This window comes from Hylaeus volcanicus, chromosome 2, assembly GCF_026283585.1.
Source record: "Hylaeus volcanicus isolate JK05 chromosome 2, UHH_iyHylVolc1.0_haploid, whole genome shotgun sequence".
Classification (NCBI taxonomy): Eukaryota; Metazoa; Arthropoda; class Insecta; order Hymenoptera; family Colletidae; genus Hylaeus; species Hylaeus volcanicus.
This window is the reverse complement of record NC_071977.1, coordinates 2,990,907-3,008,713: the sequence shown is the minus strand read 5'-3', so window position 1 is coordinate 3,008,713 and position 17,807 is coordinate 2,990,907. Positions and strand designations below refer to the sequence as shown.

Genomic DNA, 17,807 nt, shown 5'->3' with positions numbered 1-17,807 from the left:
ACTATTTTCCCTACAAACTTGGGCATTCTTCCACCGATGGCGCCACTGGTATTTTTTTCCCATTTTTTTTTTAATCACTCTCAGCACTTCATTTGTGACAAAATTATGTACTCTATATAATGCCCTCTTTTCTACTAAATAACTCTCATAAAAACTTTTTTTGTATGCCTTCATCCATCTTAAGATATTTTAACCATTTTATATTGTTGCTAGCATTACACTGTTGCTTTGAATCTACTAAATGTTAAACATTTCTATTGTGTATGAGTAATAAATATAAAACTAAAAGTAAATAGAATTATTTATTTAATTTGGCAGTTAACCATAGTTTTAATTAACAAATACATCAGTCCTGTAAAGTTTTGAATGATTTATTTCGATCTTGTGATTTATAATTGCTGTATTTTTAAACATTCAATCATCTGCAACAAATTCGTTTCAACATAAATTCGAGCTTATGTTTTTAAACGAATTATGCAGCTGATTTTCATGCGATAACCATCCTTCTTATCTATATTCCAACACTATTGTGTACCAATCGTATGACAAATTTCAGATGTTTAATCCAATGCAGCAGCACCAGAAATAATTTCAATTAGTTCTCTAGTAATTACAGCTTGTCGGGTACGGTTGAATGTTAGAGTTAACTTGTCTATCATTTCTCCTGCATTCTTGCTGGCATTGTCCATGGCTGTCATACGACTGGACTGTTCACTGCAGGCACCTTCTTTCATAGAATAGAACAGCGAAGAAGCCAGGGAGAATTCTAGGTAACTTTGAATGACTTCTTCGTCAAGAGAGTCATATACAGACAGTTTAGGTGCAGTGACCACAGCATTTTTATCAAAAAGAGGCAATTGATCAACAGCATACGACACTACTGATTTGAATCGATTGTAGACAATGCGTCCAGAGCCAAAGCTGTACCTGTAAATATTTAATAAGTGTTACGTGCTAAGCTTTAGGAAAAGTACAAAGATTACATGAATGATATTTTACGTCTATTATATAAACTATATCAATATTAAAATAAAAAAATACATACCCGCTGTTCATAACTTCAGTTGCCACTTTAGCAGCATCATTAAACGTGGGCGGCTTTCGACCAACTTCAGATGCAACAAAAAGTATATTACTGGCAAACATGCGCGATAAAATTGCTCGTGATTTTTCACCGATGCATACAATTTTTGTGTTTTCACGCTCTGTGGCATCTGCTAATAGAGAATCCCTAATGTTACGGGAAACTCCAGTGTGTACAGCACCACACAAACCACGGTCGCTTGTTACCGCTATAACTAGCTTTTTTGGTTCATCCGCTGGTGGCTGAATTTCTGCTTGTTCGTAAAACGTTTTTGTACCAACACCCATCGGACGAGCTTGTTTTAAATCACGTTCTGCTCTACTATATTTAGCAGCAGACACCATTTTCATAGATTGGGTAATCTTTTGAATATTTTTAACTGACTTTAATCTTATGGAAATGGCTTTAAGGGTTGCCATGCCACGTTGTTGTTGCTGCTGCTGCTGCTGCTGCTGTGCAGCAAGTCGCACGATCATTGTCATACGATTAGAGAACATTTTGAAGGTGGTCGATGGCCCTGTGAATTCACATAAAAGAATTATATATACTTTTGATTAGGATCCTGTATTATAGATAGTCAAGCATAGTTGATTCATTTATCTTTATTCTTAAAATTTAAATATTTCTTAGGTGCAAACGTTATTTTTTTATCTCATTATTTAAAAATACTTTAAAGGTAAAATTATATAATTAATATTCTAAAAGTAAAACTATTCAGATCTAATGTTACATCTACAGTGAGTATTATAATATATGATACATACGATATACATATATAAGCTACAAGTTTTACTTTAATGTATTAATGTTAAAATTTTATAAAGGAAAAATAATTTAAGTCATTGAGGACATAATATATAAAAAAAAATAAGGGTGTTAGTATTTAGAATAGAGTTTATAATTTACTTGTGACATCTTTATACTTCCCCTAAATATTATCTAAAAGTATGAAATAACATTTTAGTATAATACGTATTCAAATACTGTATTTGTAATAACTAAAAAATAATGAATTCATTAAACATATAATACCACCATAATATATCAAGCTCTACAAAAATTAAAATTGCAAAGGAATACAAATTATTGTTCACAAAGAGACCAACATAATCAAAAATAAATTTAACTTACCATCATTGTCATTCAATATTTGAAAAATGAAACAATAAATTGTAAAAAAAATATATTAATCAAATTATAAATGTAATATACATAAAAGTAAAATATGTTTCCAGTTTTATTATAGTTAATGTACAGTAGCATATACTATGTTTTATATGTTTTATACTATGTGTTCATTTTGATTACAATTTTAATAAAATTTACATTCTTATATATAAATCATTATTACTGAAATATTATAAACCAATTAATTTTATTAAACTTAATTTATTATATGCTAGAGATAGTAACTATTGCATTATTGCGAGAAACACATTGCTCATTTCCCATTATTGATTGCATTACAAAATTATAACTTAACAGAGATGAAATTTATAAATTCGAAATGAAACAAATAATAATCAACGTGTTAAAAGTATAATGACAATCAAACTATCGACAAATGTAAGTCATTTTTTAAGTCAATGGAATATTATCTCATTTATATAATCACAATGGAGACCACACAGTTATGCTTACAGTTAATTTCAGTTATCATATATTCGTTGATGTAACTCGTTGCATTACGTACCAATCAATTATAAAAATTAGTTTATTTGTAACATCTGTTATATGTTATTGAGTTTATTGTGACGAATTGAACTCACCGCACGACGTACGACAATAAGAGAAAAGTTGAAGAACCAGTGTTAGGTGCGACAGGGATGGTTACAGGCAGTTACAGGACATCAAGTCCCTCATACCAAGTGAGATTCGTATGTGTGTGTAAGCACTATTAAAGACGATCGATAGGCCATCTATACGTACAAGTTAAATGGCACTAGCTAGGGACTTTAATGCATACGGAAACTTCTATCGTTGTGTTCACTGTTCAGTGATAGGCAAAACCCTAGGCTTCGAATAAATCTGAAATTTGCCGATATGTCTATCTTCTTTCCTCTTTCGAACATTTTCCAAAGAAGGAAAAGAGACAAACATATTGGCAAACTGCAATAGAAAATTAATTTCATTCGTAAATTATTTTGCTCTTCCTCCTTCTAATTACAAAAATGTAGATGTATGCATAAACGATATACGTTTATATATATATACTCTTCGTTTTAATCATTATATAAAGCCAAGGGTATTCCCACCACTTTTGTCCAAAATGACGTCACATTCATGTAGAATCGGAACGAATCGGATAGAATCGGTAGCGTAGTTTGTCACGATTGTAGCGTGTAAGCGTCTGTAAGCGTCATAAACAGTCCCAAATGAACGCACAATAATTTTTATGATCCTGTTCAAATGATGGAAACAGAGGCAGAGAATTAACATTATTTATACAGGAGTTGTTCAACCTAAAACAGGCCACCTGAACATCTCTTTCGATTGTTACGATACACCAAATATTTTACAATGCATGGAATTTGAATGATATGAAAGTACGCTGCAACAATTTCTTGTTCCTAAATGTATCATGTTTTGATAGATTCTAAGGTCATCGATGTTTCTTTCGCTTATAAGTGTATGTTTTTCTCTATCGCACTCTCTATCGCTATTGAAATGATAATTTGTAAATGTAAACAAACGTGTTTGTTATCGCGGTATGAATGACCCCTAACAGACCAGGGACATTTAACCCCTTGCCGTTCAAAAAGTTCAATCTTTTATAACTCTTTACTATCCTTTTTTTCCATTTTATTCAACGTTAGATATTTGTTTTAACTGTATCCAAAGGTACTCTGTATCGAAAATAAGACATGGTTACTATTAATAAAACTAAGACATGTTCACTTCAAATGTACATTTATTAACAAAAAATAAACTAGAAACATGATCAAACGATATAAAATAAAATCATAATGCTCGTACGCAAATAATATAAAAAAAAAACGTAAAAAAAAATACAAAGTTAATAAAGTTAAGCAACAGATCCATATTAGACGACGACTTTATTTTGTTTGCCATGGCAACAGATAAATGGATACCGTTACGATACAATAATTTATATCCTCGCCTTACCAGCGCGCCGGATGTTTGCGCGAGACGAATACAGTAATTTCTGCTTTCAAATGATAGGTTTTATACCGCGAAGACGTTCCGTTCCGGACCAATTTTAGGTTAATTTTTATTCAGACTGTAATGCCTGTACGTGCTTCCTAAACAAGCTTCCATTGCGAGTTCTAGTTTCCCATTAGCAATGCCAAATTCCAACATCTCAAAGCAAGTTGCTGTTGAGTGATGAGGATGATCCCACGAAAATCATGCAGGAATATTTGAACGTGTTCTCAGAGCAGTCAAGACGCATTTCTTTAGATGATGTGACCCTGGCTATGGAACAACTCTATAAATATTGCTACCTGAGTCGTTCCAGAGAGAATTGACAGTTCCAATTTTGTCATTTGAAAGCAAAAGTTACTATACGTTGCGGCTATGTAGTATAGTGACCATTTGCAATGGTAGCCTTGATAAACATCCACAAAAGTAGCCGCTCATAGCGACAAGGTTAATAATAGCATCTTCTTTTCACCGCTGAGTCTTGATCTTTACATTGTAGCTAACGCTGACTTTCCACATTGTTCGTGACTTTGCTTCCCATTTATTTTTTCTTGTTACTATTGTATCTGTATATAATAAAGATTTATTATTATTATTATTAATACTCTATAGCGATATGTCCACTTTGTGTTAGAATTGTGCCGAATACTTGTAATTAAAATAGGCATTATTCATTTTTGGTACTGCAAATTATAACTATTTTTAAAATGTTCTTTTTACTGTTAAAAAATTTTTTTATAATTTTTTGTATTCAGTATTTTAGTATATAAAGCGATATTGTCAAATAATTAGTAAAATGAGATATAAGACTTCAATTTTTATTATTATAAAAGATCTTGATGGGTATTTAATATTTATCCCACATGTGAATTATTATCAATGTAACAATTCATATTTAAAAAATTTTAGGTGTTTATTTATTATTCAGACTATGAAGTTAAAAATGTTACCGTTCCATGTCACGCGTTATTTTATTTTAATAAACATTAAAAAAACATTTGGATATGCAAATTAAAAATTCTTTGAAAATTTATATGCTATGTTTTTTACACTTTCGTAAATAAATCTTCATATATTTTAAGACATAACTGTATAAAAGATTGCTTGCCTAAACTTTATTGAATATCACAATATTTCTTAAATACTTATAGACCCTTCTTTACAGTTTTGTTATATTCGTATAATAAATATAAATTAGATAAATAAAAAAAAAAAATCATTCTTACTCCATTATTGGGGATACATCTTTAGAACAGCAATGCAGATTTCTATTGGATCTGTTTCAAACGGGTGAATGAGCATAGCAGCCCTTACATGTTCTTCAGGAAAAATATTCGCCAAATGATAATGTATCTTTGTTCTAGTGTCCAGAAATTCTTTCAATACGTCCGAAGGCATGTTCGAGTACAAAGAAGATGCAACAGGATTCAATTGTGGGTCTGAGGCACCCAATCGTGGATTTGATCCTGACGATGCGCTCATGCTTGAATTATTTGGTGGCCAAGCTTGATAAGAATCTGGCGCCGAAGCAATACGGGTTACATGTTGATGACATTGTCGTGCTTCCGAATGATCCCAACTGAATAATTAAAGCATTAACTATATTAAACATTTATAATAATTAAATATTTTTTAGAAAAACAAAAATAAAGTTTAAAATACGGGTAAAATTTTATTCTTTTTATCAAATTAAATTCATAAAACTACGCAGGAGTACAATTATAAGACCCTTGCACTTTTTTGTAATTCCGAGCATCTTATCTTATGAAAAGCTTGGAATTACAAAAAAGTGTGTAGGTCTTATAATTTTGCACACTATTGTATGTTTCAGCATTTAGAAAGAAATGTAAAAATTCAACACTCACTTCATGGGAGCTCTGTAAGGTGATTCGTTACTCGAATGTCTAGTTAATGGTCTATGTTGCGATCTAGAAGTTGTGATAGAAGATACTGAACTAGCTGATTGTGATACCGACTTTGTTTGAGATGATTGCTGATATTGCCGCAATCGGCAAAGTCGAGGATCACAGACTGGATTCAATGTTAATTGCCTTTGAAGTTTTCTATGAGGATTTTGTAGTTCTACCTCTGGTTTATTTAATCTTCCTGCTGACCACATGGAAGAATGATAACCTATTAACGAAGGTTAAGGTAATTATATTTTTAAACGCAGTATGTCCCACGAACTTTGATCACTTGAATATCTTGAATCTCTTGAAAATTTTGTACGAAACGTTTTCGCGTTATTGTTTCAAATAACAAAGGTATTCAGGTGATCAGAGTCCGTGAGACACTGTATAATTATTAATAAAAAAAAAATAATATATCATTTTGCAGTTCAAAAGCAATCCAGAAAATCATAAATCACAAGTAAATTAATTGTCTTAATTTACTCATAAAAATATAGGAGTATATTTAAATATATTGTCCACAAAGATATAACAATATTTTCGTCTCCAACCAAATAAACTTACAACATAAGTTTGTAAATATTAAGTTATTTTCCTAGAAATAATTTTACGTAGTGTTCTAAAAGAGGTTCAGATTTACATAAAAATATTTATAACAAAATGTCTGTTACCCTGAGAACTTGTAGTCGAGGGTACTTGAGATCCATGCGTGCCAGGGTTTATTGGTTGCTCGACTGTAACATTTTCTACAGATTTACTTTTTATAACCGAATGCAATGATTGGGCGCTAGCGGTTATCGTCGATCTGGTCTTACACAATGGTTGATGCTGAGGTATTTTGGAAGGTACGCTATTTGATATAACAGAGCTCGAACTTACACCTCTTGTTTGAAGATGCTTTTGTACATGTTCAACTAATTTCTCTGTAACTGACTTTTGAGGGTGAGGACCTCTTTCTGGATGTCGAAATTTACATTTATTTCCATAAGTACATTTCTGTAACAAAGAAAAATTACTTACACCGCTACGTTTGTGTTTCGATATTATTGCTAGAATTTTCATAGGGAGGTAAAGTCCGTTGCTCAGGAGTTGACGAGGCACTCGATTGGCTGAAACTTCTCTCAACTATTCATAATTTACCATATAAAATTTTTAAGATGCGTATTGGTACATGGTTTTCGACGGCGAAAGGTGTTAAATGGAATTTAAAAAAAGTTTTACATTATTTTGAAAAAAAATTAAGAAACGAATTAATTGGATCGCAAAATTTATACTCTTGTCTGTTCGATAACTTTTAAAGAGTACAATTGTAAGAATATACGTGTACGACGCTATATAGGTACACAAACACGCATTTCACCTATCGTGCGGGTGACCGCGAGTGGCGCTAGCCGAACCAATTTTGAGACCAACAAGTTTTAGTTTTAGTTGAGCGAGTTCACCGGTAAGTCGGAGGCATACGGCCAGTCTTAATCTTTTGTATCTTTTTCCTTTAGGAGTATCATCGGTTTTGCAGTTTGGTTTGTTTGTTTTCCTTTACGCGTGTATTCAGCCAAGTGTTATTATTTCGATTTACGAAAGTGTGTGGCTGGAATTAAAAATACCAGATACTGAAGATATTTATGTTCAATTAATTTGCGTGTTAAACCCCGTGCCACCATCCTGAGACTGTTTCCTTACACAATTTTCTAAATATCAGGTTTTGGAACCAGTTAAACTAGAACACCCCTTAAAAAGTTATTAAAACAATTATTTTTGACACAGGATTTTTTTTAAATAAAAGATATATATGGACTTTTTAAGCAACTTCTATAAAAAGAAAAGAAAAGAAAGAATAAATTTCCACATACTTTTGCATACGGACAAGGTGGGGCTGGATCAGACTTTTTTGGGATAATCCGCAAGAAATTCTCCAAAGTCGGTCCGCTTCTGCCTAATGGATCATCTGGTGGCATAAAACGATCATTTACGAAAGTGTACATTAAAATCCTCTCTTCTATGACTTTCCGAAATTCTGGATTCTCCTGTGCCAAATCTCTATAGTTATCGTTGCTGACGACGATACCATCAATTTCTGCTGCTAATTTTAGGATATACCGATCATCGTAACAAACTAATCTCTTACCGCCAACTAATCTGAAATCAAATATTAGAAGTTATTTAAATTAAATTAATAAAAATATATATGAAAATTTTAAACAACGATGTTTGTTTAATTTTATAAGTGGTTTAAGAAATAATTAGTGGGTACCGATATCATTGAATCAATTTGTTAAACGCAATGGTGAACGTTTCAAATATTTTTCTGTGTATAGTAATGAACATCAATAAATAATCTATATAGCGACATACTAACCGAGATGGCGTGAAAACTAATAAACGGTCCCTTTCTAACTCTCCTAGAATTTCCTGATCAGCGATTGGATTATCAATTTTAGAAGCCTCTTTCCTCCACTTTGGTACGAACACAGTAATTTCTTCATGTCCTCTTGCTTTAAACCAGTCTACGCAAATTTTAATTCCTCTACAAGAAAATACTTCTTTGTTCCCATGGCTCATCGCCACGTTGCTTCCATCGATAACGACGGGTCTGAGACTAGTAGAGCATCCACTGCTCACATCTGTCACTACATCAATATCTAGAACATTTTCCGACTCCTCTGGAGTATCAACTGACTTTTGAGAACTATTAGCACCGAGCTTTATTAATTCGGCTAAAAGCTCATTTTGCTCTGGATCCGGACCCAACTTCTGCAAAGCTGTTTGGACTAATCGTTCGGTATAACCAAGCTTCAGCGCAAACTCTACTCGAGCTGTGTAGCCTGGAACATAAAAGTTTTGTTTATTTGTAACGTTAAATAATCACATGATATTCGTTAACGTTACACGAATTATCATTAAAAATAATTTTATGTAATTATAATTTTGTACAACATAATACAAGATAAAGGGAGTATAAAATATTAATGTTGATAATAACCATTTGGGATAGTGAGTTTTAATTTGTTGGAAATAATCACTATAATACAAAGAAAGTAATGTAAAATCTTATGATAAGTACTCGACATTTAACATGACGTACAAAAGTTTCTGGACATACAAATTTTTTGTCTTACATTTTAAAACTAATATTTAAGGAGGTATGCTTACATAGGAGAATTCAAAATACACATACAGGGTGTCCCAGAATTAGTGTAAGAACCGAAAATGGGGGGTAGCTGAGACGATTCTGAATCACAATTTCCTTTGCAAAAATGTTGGATGGTGCTTCGTTTTTGAATTATTAACGAAAAGCTACCGACCAATAACAGCGTGCAAAAACCTAGGTCTAAACTTACTCAGACAGTATTTTCGTGTAGACAGCATATGCATTAACAAGTTTATCACATTTCCCATTACGAGTTGGGGATTATATAAAATCACAGGTGAATTTGATAAATATTCCAGAATTTATCACATTCACCAACTTTAGTGGGGATTATGCATAATCACTGCCTTTATCACATTCACTGTGGCATGTAGATTAACTGTATGCAATCTTGTGGGGGGGCCCCCCCCCCCCAAAAAAAAACTACTAGATGGTAAAAAGAAGTTCATAATTTTTTCAGGTATTCAGGTATTCAGAGGTATTCAGGTTTCAGAAGTGTACGATAAATAAAAAAAAAAAAAAGAAAAAAAAACAGAAGCAGGTGATTGAGGACAACTCACCGAGGAGAGTAGTAAGAAAGCCGACCTCGAATAGACTCAACTATTTATGATGGCCTGTCATATAAAGAAGTTTAGAATCTTCAGTTGGAACACATCAATGCCAGGAGAGGAGAAATCCCTAAAATGTTAGAGAAATTTGTGATAGGTATGTGCATAGTGTCATGACAAAAATCTAAAGATGACTTTAAAGTGCATGTTTCTGAATATTTGATGTAAACAAAAGCGTAGCAGGAAAAGCGATTACATCAACAATTCATCGAATGAAAGCTTCAATTTCAAGGTTTTAGTATATTTATTGTACACGCAATCCTTATTTACAACTGATCTGCACACAGGTTGGTCCTTCTTGGATTAAATTTAATTTTATGAAATTCAATAATTTTATGTATAATGTTTAAAGACGTCAATATATATTTCGGAAATGTGGTTTAACAATTGTTCCTAAGGTGCCTTGGATAAGATGCGTATAATAAAAATATTAGTACCTTTAAACATCATTGATGCATAAATTTAAATGAATGATGATGAATTCCTTGTCTAATATGTATTAGGTCAACTCATAAATAAGGTCGTTTTCCGACGTTAACTTTCAATGAAAGAAATTGAAACTGTTTAATTTAATCATAAACGTACTATCAATTCCGTTTCTATAATCTTTCCCCATATTTTAGTTATCCTATTAATTTCATCTTTTGAGAGTGAATCCTCCTACCTACTGATCGAATGGAATGGTCCATGAGTCCAAGGCGAGTAGGATAGCCGTAGGATAGCTGTAGGATAGGAGTAGGAAACCGACCCTGCTAAATCGAACAAAGCTTGCAAACAAGCAGCTTGAAGACTCATCACTACGGTCATTCATACCCCATGTCATCATTGGTGCTCCTATCTCACGTTTGACATCAAATTTTGTAGTCGAGGATAAAGGACAAGACAACAGGACTCGAATTTGGGATCTTCAAGTTTGATTAACGATAACTTTCCTAATGAGCCATCAGAACGCCACTTATGTATGTATATCCTGACTTCCTAGACTATAAGATATAAAATATTTCATAACATACAGAAAACATGAAGGAAAGCTCACATAAATATATGTCCTACTTGTTCTTGCTCCCAAATTATAATCATCTTTATCGTCTAATAGGGTTTTCAAGGTATAAGACATAACAATTGAACTAGTAAATGGATAAGAATAAGAGTTTTTTACGTAACATTGACTACATTGGAATAGCAAGCGAAAATTATTCCAATAAAGAAGAAAATTTGTTTAATCAGTTTTTTTTTTTGCGTAAAGGATTAATATAGTCGACGTTTGAGCGAAAAATCCTCTACTTGTTATAATTTCTACATATACACATATGTATTTAATATTATACCTGGACTCTGAATAGGTGGACTTCCTTGAACTGTGACATATTCTGCAAATTCTGCAGCTAAGGTGTCTGAGATGGTCCTAGATACATCTGAGTGGCTTGAAGTGGACACCTGTAATTTAAAAGTCAAGTGTTACGAGTCAATAGTGATAAAATAGACCACAGTTAGAAACCCGTTATTCAATTAATTACATCAAAAATTATAAATCCCCATAATCTATGCAAGAAATACCAACCCCTTTTCTGTAAACGTAATTAAATGTTAAAATACTGAAATCTTTGCAACAACTAAAACACTCGTATTAATTTATAGTTTTGAATGAAAGAAGCAAAAATTGTATACTACTTTTTAAGACGAAATGAATATTTACATATAAAATATTTTTCTTTCAAACTACTGATTTCCAGTCGGTAAGATACCCGTATAAGAGAATATTTCTCCGCCGGTAATACAGAGCACTGCTAGTGAAACAGGAATCTGCGTAGTGTAGAGCAGAATAATCTATCGGCAAAATAAGAAAGTCTATGGGTAAAACAGAGTATTCTTCTGATACGATAGAGATCTTCCTGAAAGAATTATCACCTGTAGGTAAACACTTTGTATATATTTGTTGAATTCTATTGAATTGTTATCATACTACATTACTTAATGTAGTAGTGAAATATTCTTGAATTTACCTGGAGTTCCACTGGCGAATGAGCATTCGTGGATGGAATCAAATCTTCGACTTCGTAATCGCTGTCATAAGAAGAGTCCTCTGCGTCAGCAATGCTTCCAGTTTCCAAAATGGTACAGTCCACGAATCTCTAAAAGCAAAACCAAAATGTCAATTCAGATTCAGAAGATGTCGATATAGACTTTTGTATAGTATTTTATAGATTGCTAAGTTTTCTTTAAATGCAAGTGTCAATTCCTGAAATCATAATTTATATTAATTACTTTCACATAATCTATATGTTGTACCGTATTGTCTGTTGTATTGTTTTATTATATATGAAACACCTACACATATGCATATCTTATTTACTTACTTTTACACTTCTACACTTATTTTTTACTTTTATGTTATTATGTATATTTATTTGAATATATAATATACAATACTGTATATCGTGTATTGTACATTATACATACATTACATATTGAATATATAAAGCATATTATAAAAACGATACATTAAAGTCATTTCTATTTATTAATTTTAACACTTAAAATTTAGATAATACAATGCTGCAAAGTAGGATAAAACTTACTCATAATAAAGACACATTTTAAAAGAAATATTTAATAAAACAGTAACTAATCTTGTTTGCTCCGTTTGAGTTTCTGATGTATTTATATTTTTGTGTTCAATTTCAAATTCTTTCCATAAGACGTGGAATTATGGTAAATAGGCCGTGGCTCTTTTAGATCACTGGATACGATCGTTTCCAGAGATCCAGGTGAAAGTAAAGGGACGCGACAAGTTCTATTCTGTTATACAGAATTCTCCTACCTTACAAGAGAAAAATGGTTGTCTCACACACGGATTCAAAATAACTTTGAAAGTATCTAATATTAATTATTTAATTGAAGCTATTATCGTCCACTAATTATTCAATTAAACCTACTATCGTATAATCGTATTTGTTTATTTACAATAATTCTGTCGTCTGTATTATTTTTTTTTGCTCGTTTCTCAGATAAGAATATTATTTCTTTCACAATACTGATTGTGTATTTATTTGCTGTAACGTAATTAATCAAAAATAAAGAAATTAATTTGCCACAGAAACGGGTAGCATACAAAAAAATGGATTAAAAGATAATCAACTTCAGTTCAAAACAAGGATATATTTAAAAGAAGACACAGTATAAGGAACCGTGCAAAGTTGAAACATTTAAAATGTACTTGTATTTAGAAATGATAGTATGCGAAAGACTCTCCTTAATGTTACTACTTCTTATTTGTTGATATAAACACTACTAAAGAATCTTACAATTACACATACCTATCTAATTAAGGTATGGATTAATAAATAAGTGCAAACATAATATATCCTGAAAAGTGGATTCAATTACTGTCATAATGAATCGGTTAGTTTATCGAATGGAATCAAATTTCTGTTATATATTCATATAAATTACTTTTGTATAATAGTTGATGATTTTGTTAGGAGTGTAAGGAAAAATAAATCTTCCAAAGTAACTCGAAATTGGAATAATACATTCAAAATAAAAAACATAAGCAATGCAATAGTAGATTGGGAGAAACTTCATGTAAAACTTTCTTAAAGAAATTTGTCACTTCCGACCGAGATTCGCCGTTCTTTAAACTTTCTCCATTAAAACCAACCGCACTCATTCTACAAGTATGTCGTGAACATGTTGCTAGAGCAATATTAGCACAAGTAAACTTCATGTTCATTAGTTTTGGAAAAATATGGATGAGGAAAGAATTCATTGAGAATAGGCACAAAGTTTCATTATTGAAAAGAACAATTAAGAATTTTGAGTAAGGATTCTGTTATTTCACATTGATACTGATACTTATTAATCTTTAATATAATTAGCATTTCTTTTTTTTACATCTTCATTACATTATGATTCTACATCTTCTATCGTCACCCTAAACTTTCAAAATGATACGTATCTAAAAACCTGAAATTATGCAATACTTTTCATGAGCTTTTCTCATTCAGTAGACTGACACTTTTTGTATGCAAATGTTAATGATTTAATAAAAAATAATAACTTTTATTAAAGTCTTTCGTCCTATCATGCAAATGTACTATGATTCTCAATTATATAAGAATAAGTAATTGTAAAATTCTTTAGTAATGTTTCTATGAGCAAATGAGAAGTAACTTTTAGGAAAGTCTGTGTAATAATTATAAATAGTGTAGCCGACAGGCATTGTAGGTTGTAAGACTTAGGAGAGAAGGAGTCGTCGACGGCCTGAATAGCTTAATTGGTTAAAGCAGTCGCCTGGCAGGCGAAAGATCCGGGTTCGGATCATGATCCAACAAACCTGATCGCCAGATTCTTTTTTTTTCGCATCGATTAAGACGATACTTATATTAATCATTTTTAAACGTACTTTTAATTCCTTCCTCTTTTTTATATTATACTACCCTACTAAATACCTCTTTGTGAATTTTTGCAGATTTTTCTACTGAACCAAAGAAAAGTTATGAATTATTAAAAAAAAACGTCGCTTTTTTTCCAAATAGCTACAGCTCTGTTCAAAATTGGCCAAATTAGACGGTTTCTTTTTCAAAGTGTGAATTTTGGAATTAACTTTACGAAAAAAGAAAATACAAAACAAAGTATTTGAATTCATCTTCTGTATAATTTTTGGATTTTTCGGGAAAAAATTTAAATTTTTCAAATTTCGCGGCCTAAAATTTTTTTCTTTTTCGTAAGTAAAAATGTTAGGAATCCAACAGTTAACAAAATACGTGTGTGTAAAATTGAGCATTTTTAACATATTTAGCTGGTTGATCGGACGCCATATTGACTTTGACCGTCGGTTTGGTGGGTAGTTAGGTCGGTATCGGCATTCTGTCACCGACACCTGGTAAATGGTTACTTCCTTATCGACTCAGCCTGTCCCGAGTAGGGTGCTGTGCGCCCTCGACTCCCCGCGAAACTATAAACAGCTCTCAGAGTACTCGTGTACTTATTTACACACCCGCGTGGTGTGCTGCAGTACATATACAGGGTGTCCCAAAAATGTTGGAAGTCGTTGAAAGGGGTGATTCTGGGGGTGATTTGAAACAAGTTTTTCCTTAGCGAAAATGTTGTCCGAGGCTTCGTCGAGGAGATAATAACGGAAAACACTGAGACCAATCAGAGCGCGAGGATCACAGTGGAGCGCCCGCGGTAGCGTAGGCTACGATCTAGGTGGCCGCTCTCGTACGCTACCCCGGACGCTCCACCGGCATACTCGCGCTCTGATTGGTCGGCCGCCTAGCGCGTAGCCTACACTACCGCGGCCGCTCCAACGGTATCCGCGCGATCTGATTGGTCGGCCGCCTAGCGCGTAGCGTAAGCTACTCCGGGCGCTCCACCGTGATACTCGCGCTCTGATTGGTCGAGGTTTTCTCTTAATATCTCTTTAACGAAGCCTCGGACAACATTTTCGCTAAGAAAAAAGTTGTTTCAAATCACCCCCCGAACCACCTCTTTCAAGGTGTTACAAAATTTTTGGGACACCCTGTATATGTATACTCGTTACCCCCGACCGAATGGTATGAACCCCGTGCCATTTAGTTTGAGGGCACTTTTACCACCCTTATTCGACTAGACAATTTCAAATTCCTAGAAAATTTCCAAGTCCGAAAATGAAGTTTTTTGAAAATTCTAAAGTTCCGTTGAGAGTTCCGTTGTCACCCCAAAGAGTTCTATCGAAAGTTCTTATGGCTTTTAGCCGTAAACTCAAAAATAAAAAAGGTGTGGGGAGTTGAAGTTTTTTCAGGTCACGCGAAGTTGGCACCTCGTATTTTCAAAATGCTGTTTCTCTGCGAAATGAATTGTAAAAAAATTACCCGGTATATTTTAAAACTTACCTAAAGTATTCTCCGAATGAAAAAGAAAAACTTTAGATTAATTCTTCTCTGCAAGAAAATATATCCCGAGAAACATTTAATAACTTGACTTCCTGATGTGGTTTCTCCCGTTAAGTTGTTTTACTTGTTTCAATTGACCTCAGTCTCTCCTAATATTAACTGATCAGCGAATTAACAAACTCTCAAACTTCTCGATACAAATATTTCATACAATACTTCGTAGGATGACTCGAAGACTCTCGGCAAATTACTTTAATTAATCCCTCGTGTTACAGATTGTCTAATTTCGATACATTTTTGTCGACTCTCGTTTGACATACGACCGCAAAGGATTAACGTCGTTCGAATTCGCAATATGCGCATCATCTCGTCACAAATTTCAAAATAAAATCATTTCAAACTGTTTTCAAGCGCTTATAATCGTCACGAAGAATGTGAAAGTCTCTGCAGAAGAAATCGTTATCAACAATTCCTCTAAAATGAAAACAAGAGTCGTGTTTATTCTAATATAAATGTTCTAATATAATCTAATATAAATATTCTAATATAAATTTCGTTATAAAAAGTCTAAAGAGAATGAAAAATGATAATTCAAAAATTAAGCGAAGATGTATGTGTGACCACATTTCCTATCGTCGAAATGAATAGAATACATTTTCAATAAGCATATGTTCTAGATTCGGTACATTTACATGTACACATATTATAAAGTTTGCAACGATGAAACAAATTGCCATCGTTCGTCTAGTTTATCGAAAAAAGTACTACCCATTAACGAAAATCGCATTGGTGATTTTCTTTCTCGTATTATAGACTGAAACTGAATAAAATAGATATCGTACTTCGCAAGCTTACAACTTTCCTAAATCGTAATAATACACGACTTCGTATTATTTCTTTCGTGTATGACTAAGCGCAATGTGTTCTATTAATTAAAATGCATCGAACACTCCGTTCAAGTGACTCGATCATTTGTCCTAATTGTACAGTTTGAAAAATCCGGTAAACTTTGAGAAGCGATACTAAAGAATACTTGGATCGAATAACGATACCGATATTCATAACGTTAAAGCTGTTTTTGTGCGGCCAGAATAAATCTAGTTCACTTAACCTAACATTTTCTAAAGTAATGTAATCGAAAGAATTCGTAAACAGAACTCACCTTTCCGGCGACGGTCATATCTTGTTCCACGAATCGCAATCGATCGTATCCTTTCGCGTCCAAAGACCTTCTCGAATCCGTACAAACACTGCTATGTACACAAATCATGCACGCATGTGCGCGCACACACGCAACATAAATACGCGAGAAGAAGAAAGATAGACCAACAAGTTAGCTTTCACAAATACATTCTAGGCGTTGATTACAAACCACCGATCGATATCGATCGTTCCCGATAGGAGTGCCGAAGATTCGTACTAGCTCGTACGAGAAAAGTTCGCGCACAAAGAGCCAGGCGAAGTCTAAACCGCACTTCCGGGATATTCCGTTAGATCCTGGAACGGTATCGATGTTCAGAAGAAAGCAGGACAGACTCGCGACTACTCGCGACGACGGCCGGTCAGTGAATGGAGCGAGCGAGAGCTGCGACGTCATTACCCCCACCACCATGTAATACGGTCTCCGCGCAATGTCGTCACGTGCAGCGATAGCCACGAACGAGATAAAGCATGAATACATCACGAACAAATAAACGATGTATACGAAACGGCGCAACCCTTACAAAAAAACGAAATAATGTTTTCGATAAATATAGAAGATGGTAATTAAGCGGGTGAACGACATTAGGGGTCCAACTATTAATTTAAAACTTAATCCTTAAAAATAGGTAAATAATGTTTTCGAAAAATACAGAGTGTCCCAAAAATGTTGTAACAACTTGAAAGAGGTGGTTCGGGAGGTGATTTGAAACAAGTTTTTCTTTAGCGAAAATGTTGTCCGAGGCTTCGTTGAGGAGATATTAACGGAAAACACTGACCAATCAGAGCGCGAGGATGCCGATGGAGCGGCCGCGGTAG

General features: G+C 33.3%; 2 protein-coding genes across 7 annotated transcripts; both read right to left on the bottom strand.

Moving 5' to 3' along the window:
- Positions 1-283: 283 nt before the first annotated feature.
- LOC128872806 (ATP synthase subunit gamma, mitochondrial) lies at positions 284-2,998 on the bottom strand. Of its 3 annotated transcripts, none has more exons than XM_054115863.1 (3): positions 2,854-2,998; positions 1,046-1,601; positions 284-927 (listed from the first exon to the last, which is right to left on the bottom strand). In XM_054115863.1, exons 2-3 carry the CDS (start codon positions 1,579-1,581, stop codon positions 561-563), a joined length of 903 nt encoding a protein of 300 aa, XP_053971838.1. In that variant the 5' UTR covers positions 1,582-1,601; positions 2,854-2,998; the 3' UTR covers positions 284-560. The 3 variants fall into 3 exon arrangements, with proteins under 3 accessions (XP_053971838.1, XP_053971839.1, XP_053971836.1); XM_054115864.1 differs by having other exon boundaries at positions 2,778-2,912; XM_054115861.1 differs by having other exon boundaries at positions 2,726-2,866.
- Positions 2,999-3,977: 979 nt separating this feature from the next.
- Positions 3,978-17,364, bottom strand: LOC128872804 (probable ribonuclease ZC3H12D). Of its 4 annotated transcripts, XM_054115859.1 has the most exons (10): positions 17,161-17,363; positions 16,951-17,041; positions 11,916-12,044; positions 11,241-11,349; positions 8,513-8,978; positions 8,007-8,292; positions 6,828-7,152; positions 6,112-6,379; positions 5,473-5,825; positions 3,978-4,812 (listed from the first exon to the last, which is right to left on the bottom strand). In XM_054115859.1, the coding sequence occupies exons 2-9, from the start codon at positions 16,966-16,968 to the stop codon at positions 5,477-5,479; spliced, it is 1,950 nt and encodes a 649-aa protein (XP_053971834.1). In that variant the 5' UTR covers positions 16,969-17,041; positions 17,161-17,363; the 3' UTR covers positions 3,978-4,812; positions 5,473-5,476. The 4 variants fall into 4 exon arrangements, with proteins under 4 accessions (XP_053971834.1, XP_053971833.1, XP_053971831.1 ...); XM_054115858.1 differs by having other exon boundaries at positions 5,561-5,825; positions 16,951-17,364; XM_054115856.1 differs by having other exon boundaries at positions 16,951-17,363.
- Between the last annotated feature and the right edge of the window lie 443 nt (positions 17,365-17,807).

Coding starts and splice junctions, on each gene's coding strand:
- LOC128872806 (XM_054115861.1), bottom strand. Junction 928..1,045: donor ACTGAAGTTATGAACAGCGG/GTATGTATTTTT, acceptor AAATATTTACAG/GTACAGCTTTGGCTCTGGAC.
- LOC128872804 (XM_054115856.1), bottom strand. CDS start 17,058: ATGATTTGTGTACATAGCAGTGTTTGTACGGATTCGAGAAGGTCTTTG. Junction 12,045..16,950: donor ATATGACCGTCGCCGGAAAG/GTGAGTTCTGTT, acceptor TTTTGCTTTTAG/AGATTCGTGGACTGTACCAT. Junction 11,350..11,915: donor ATTCGCCAGTGGAACTCCAG/GTAAATTCAAGA, acceptor TTTAAATTACAG/GTGTCCACTTCAAGCCACTC.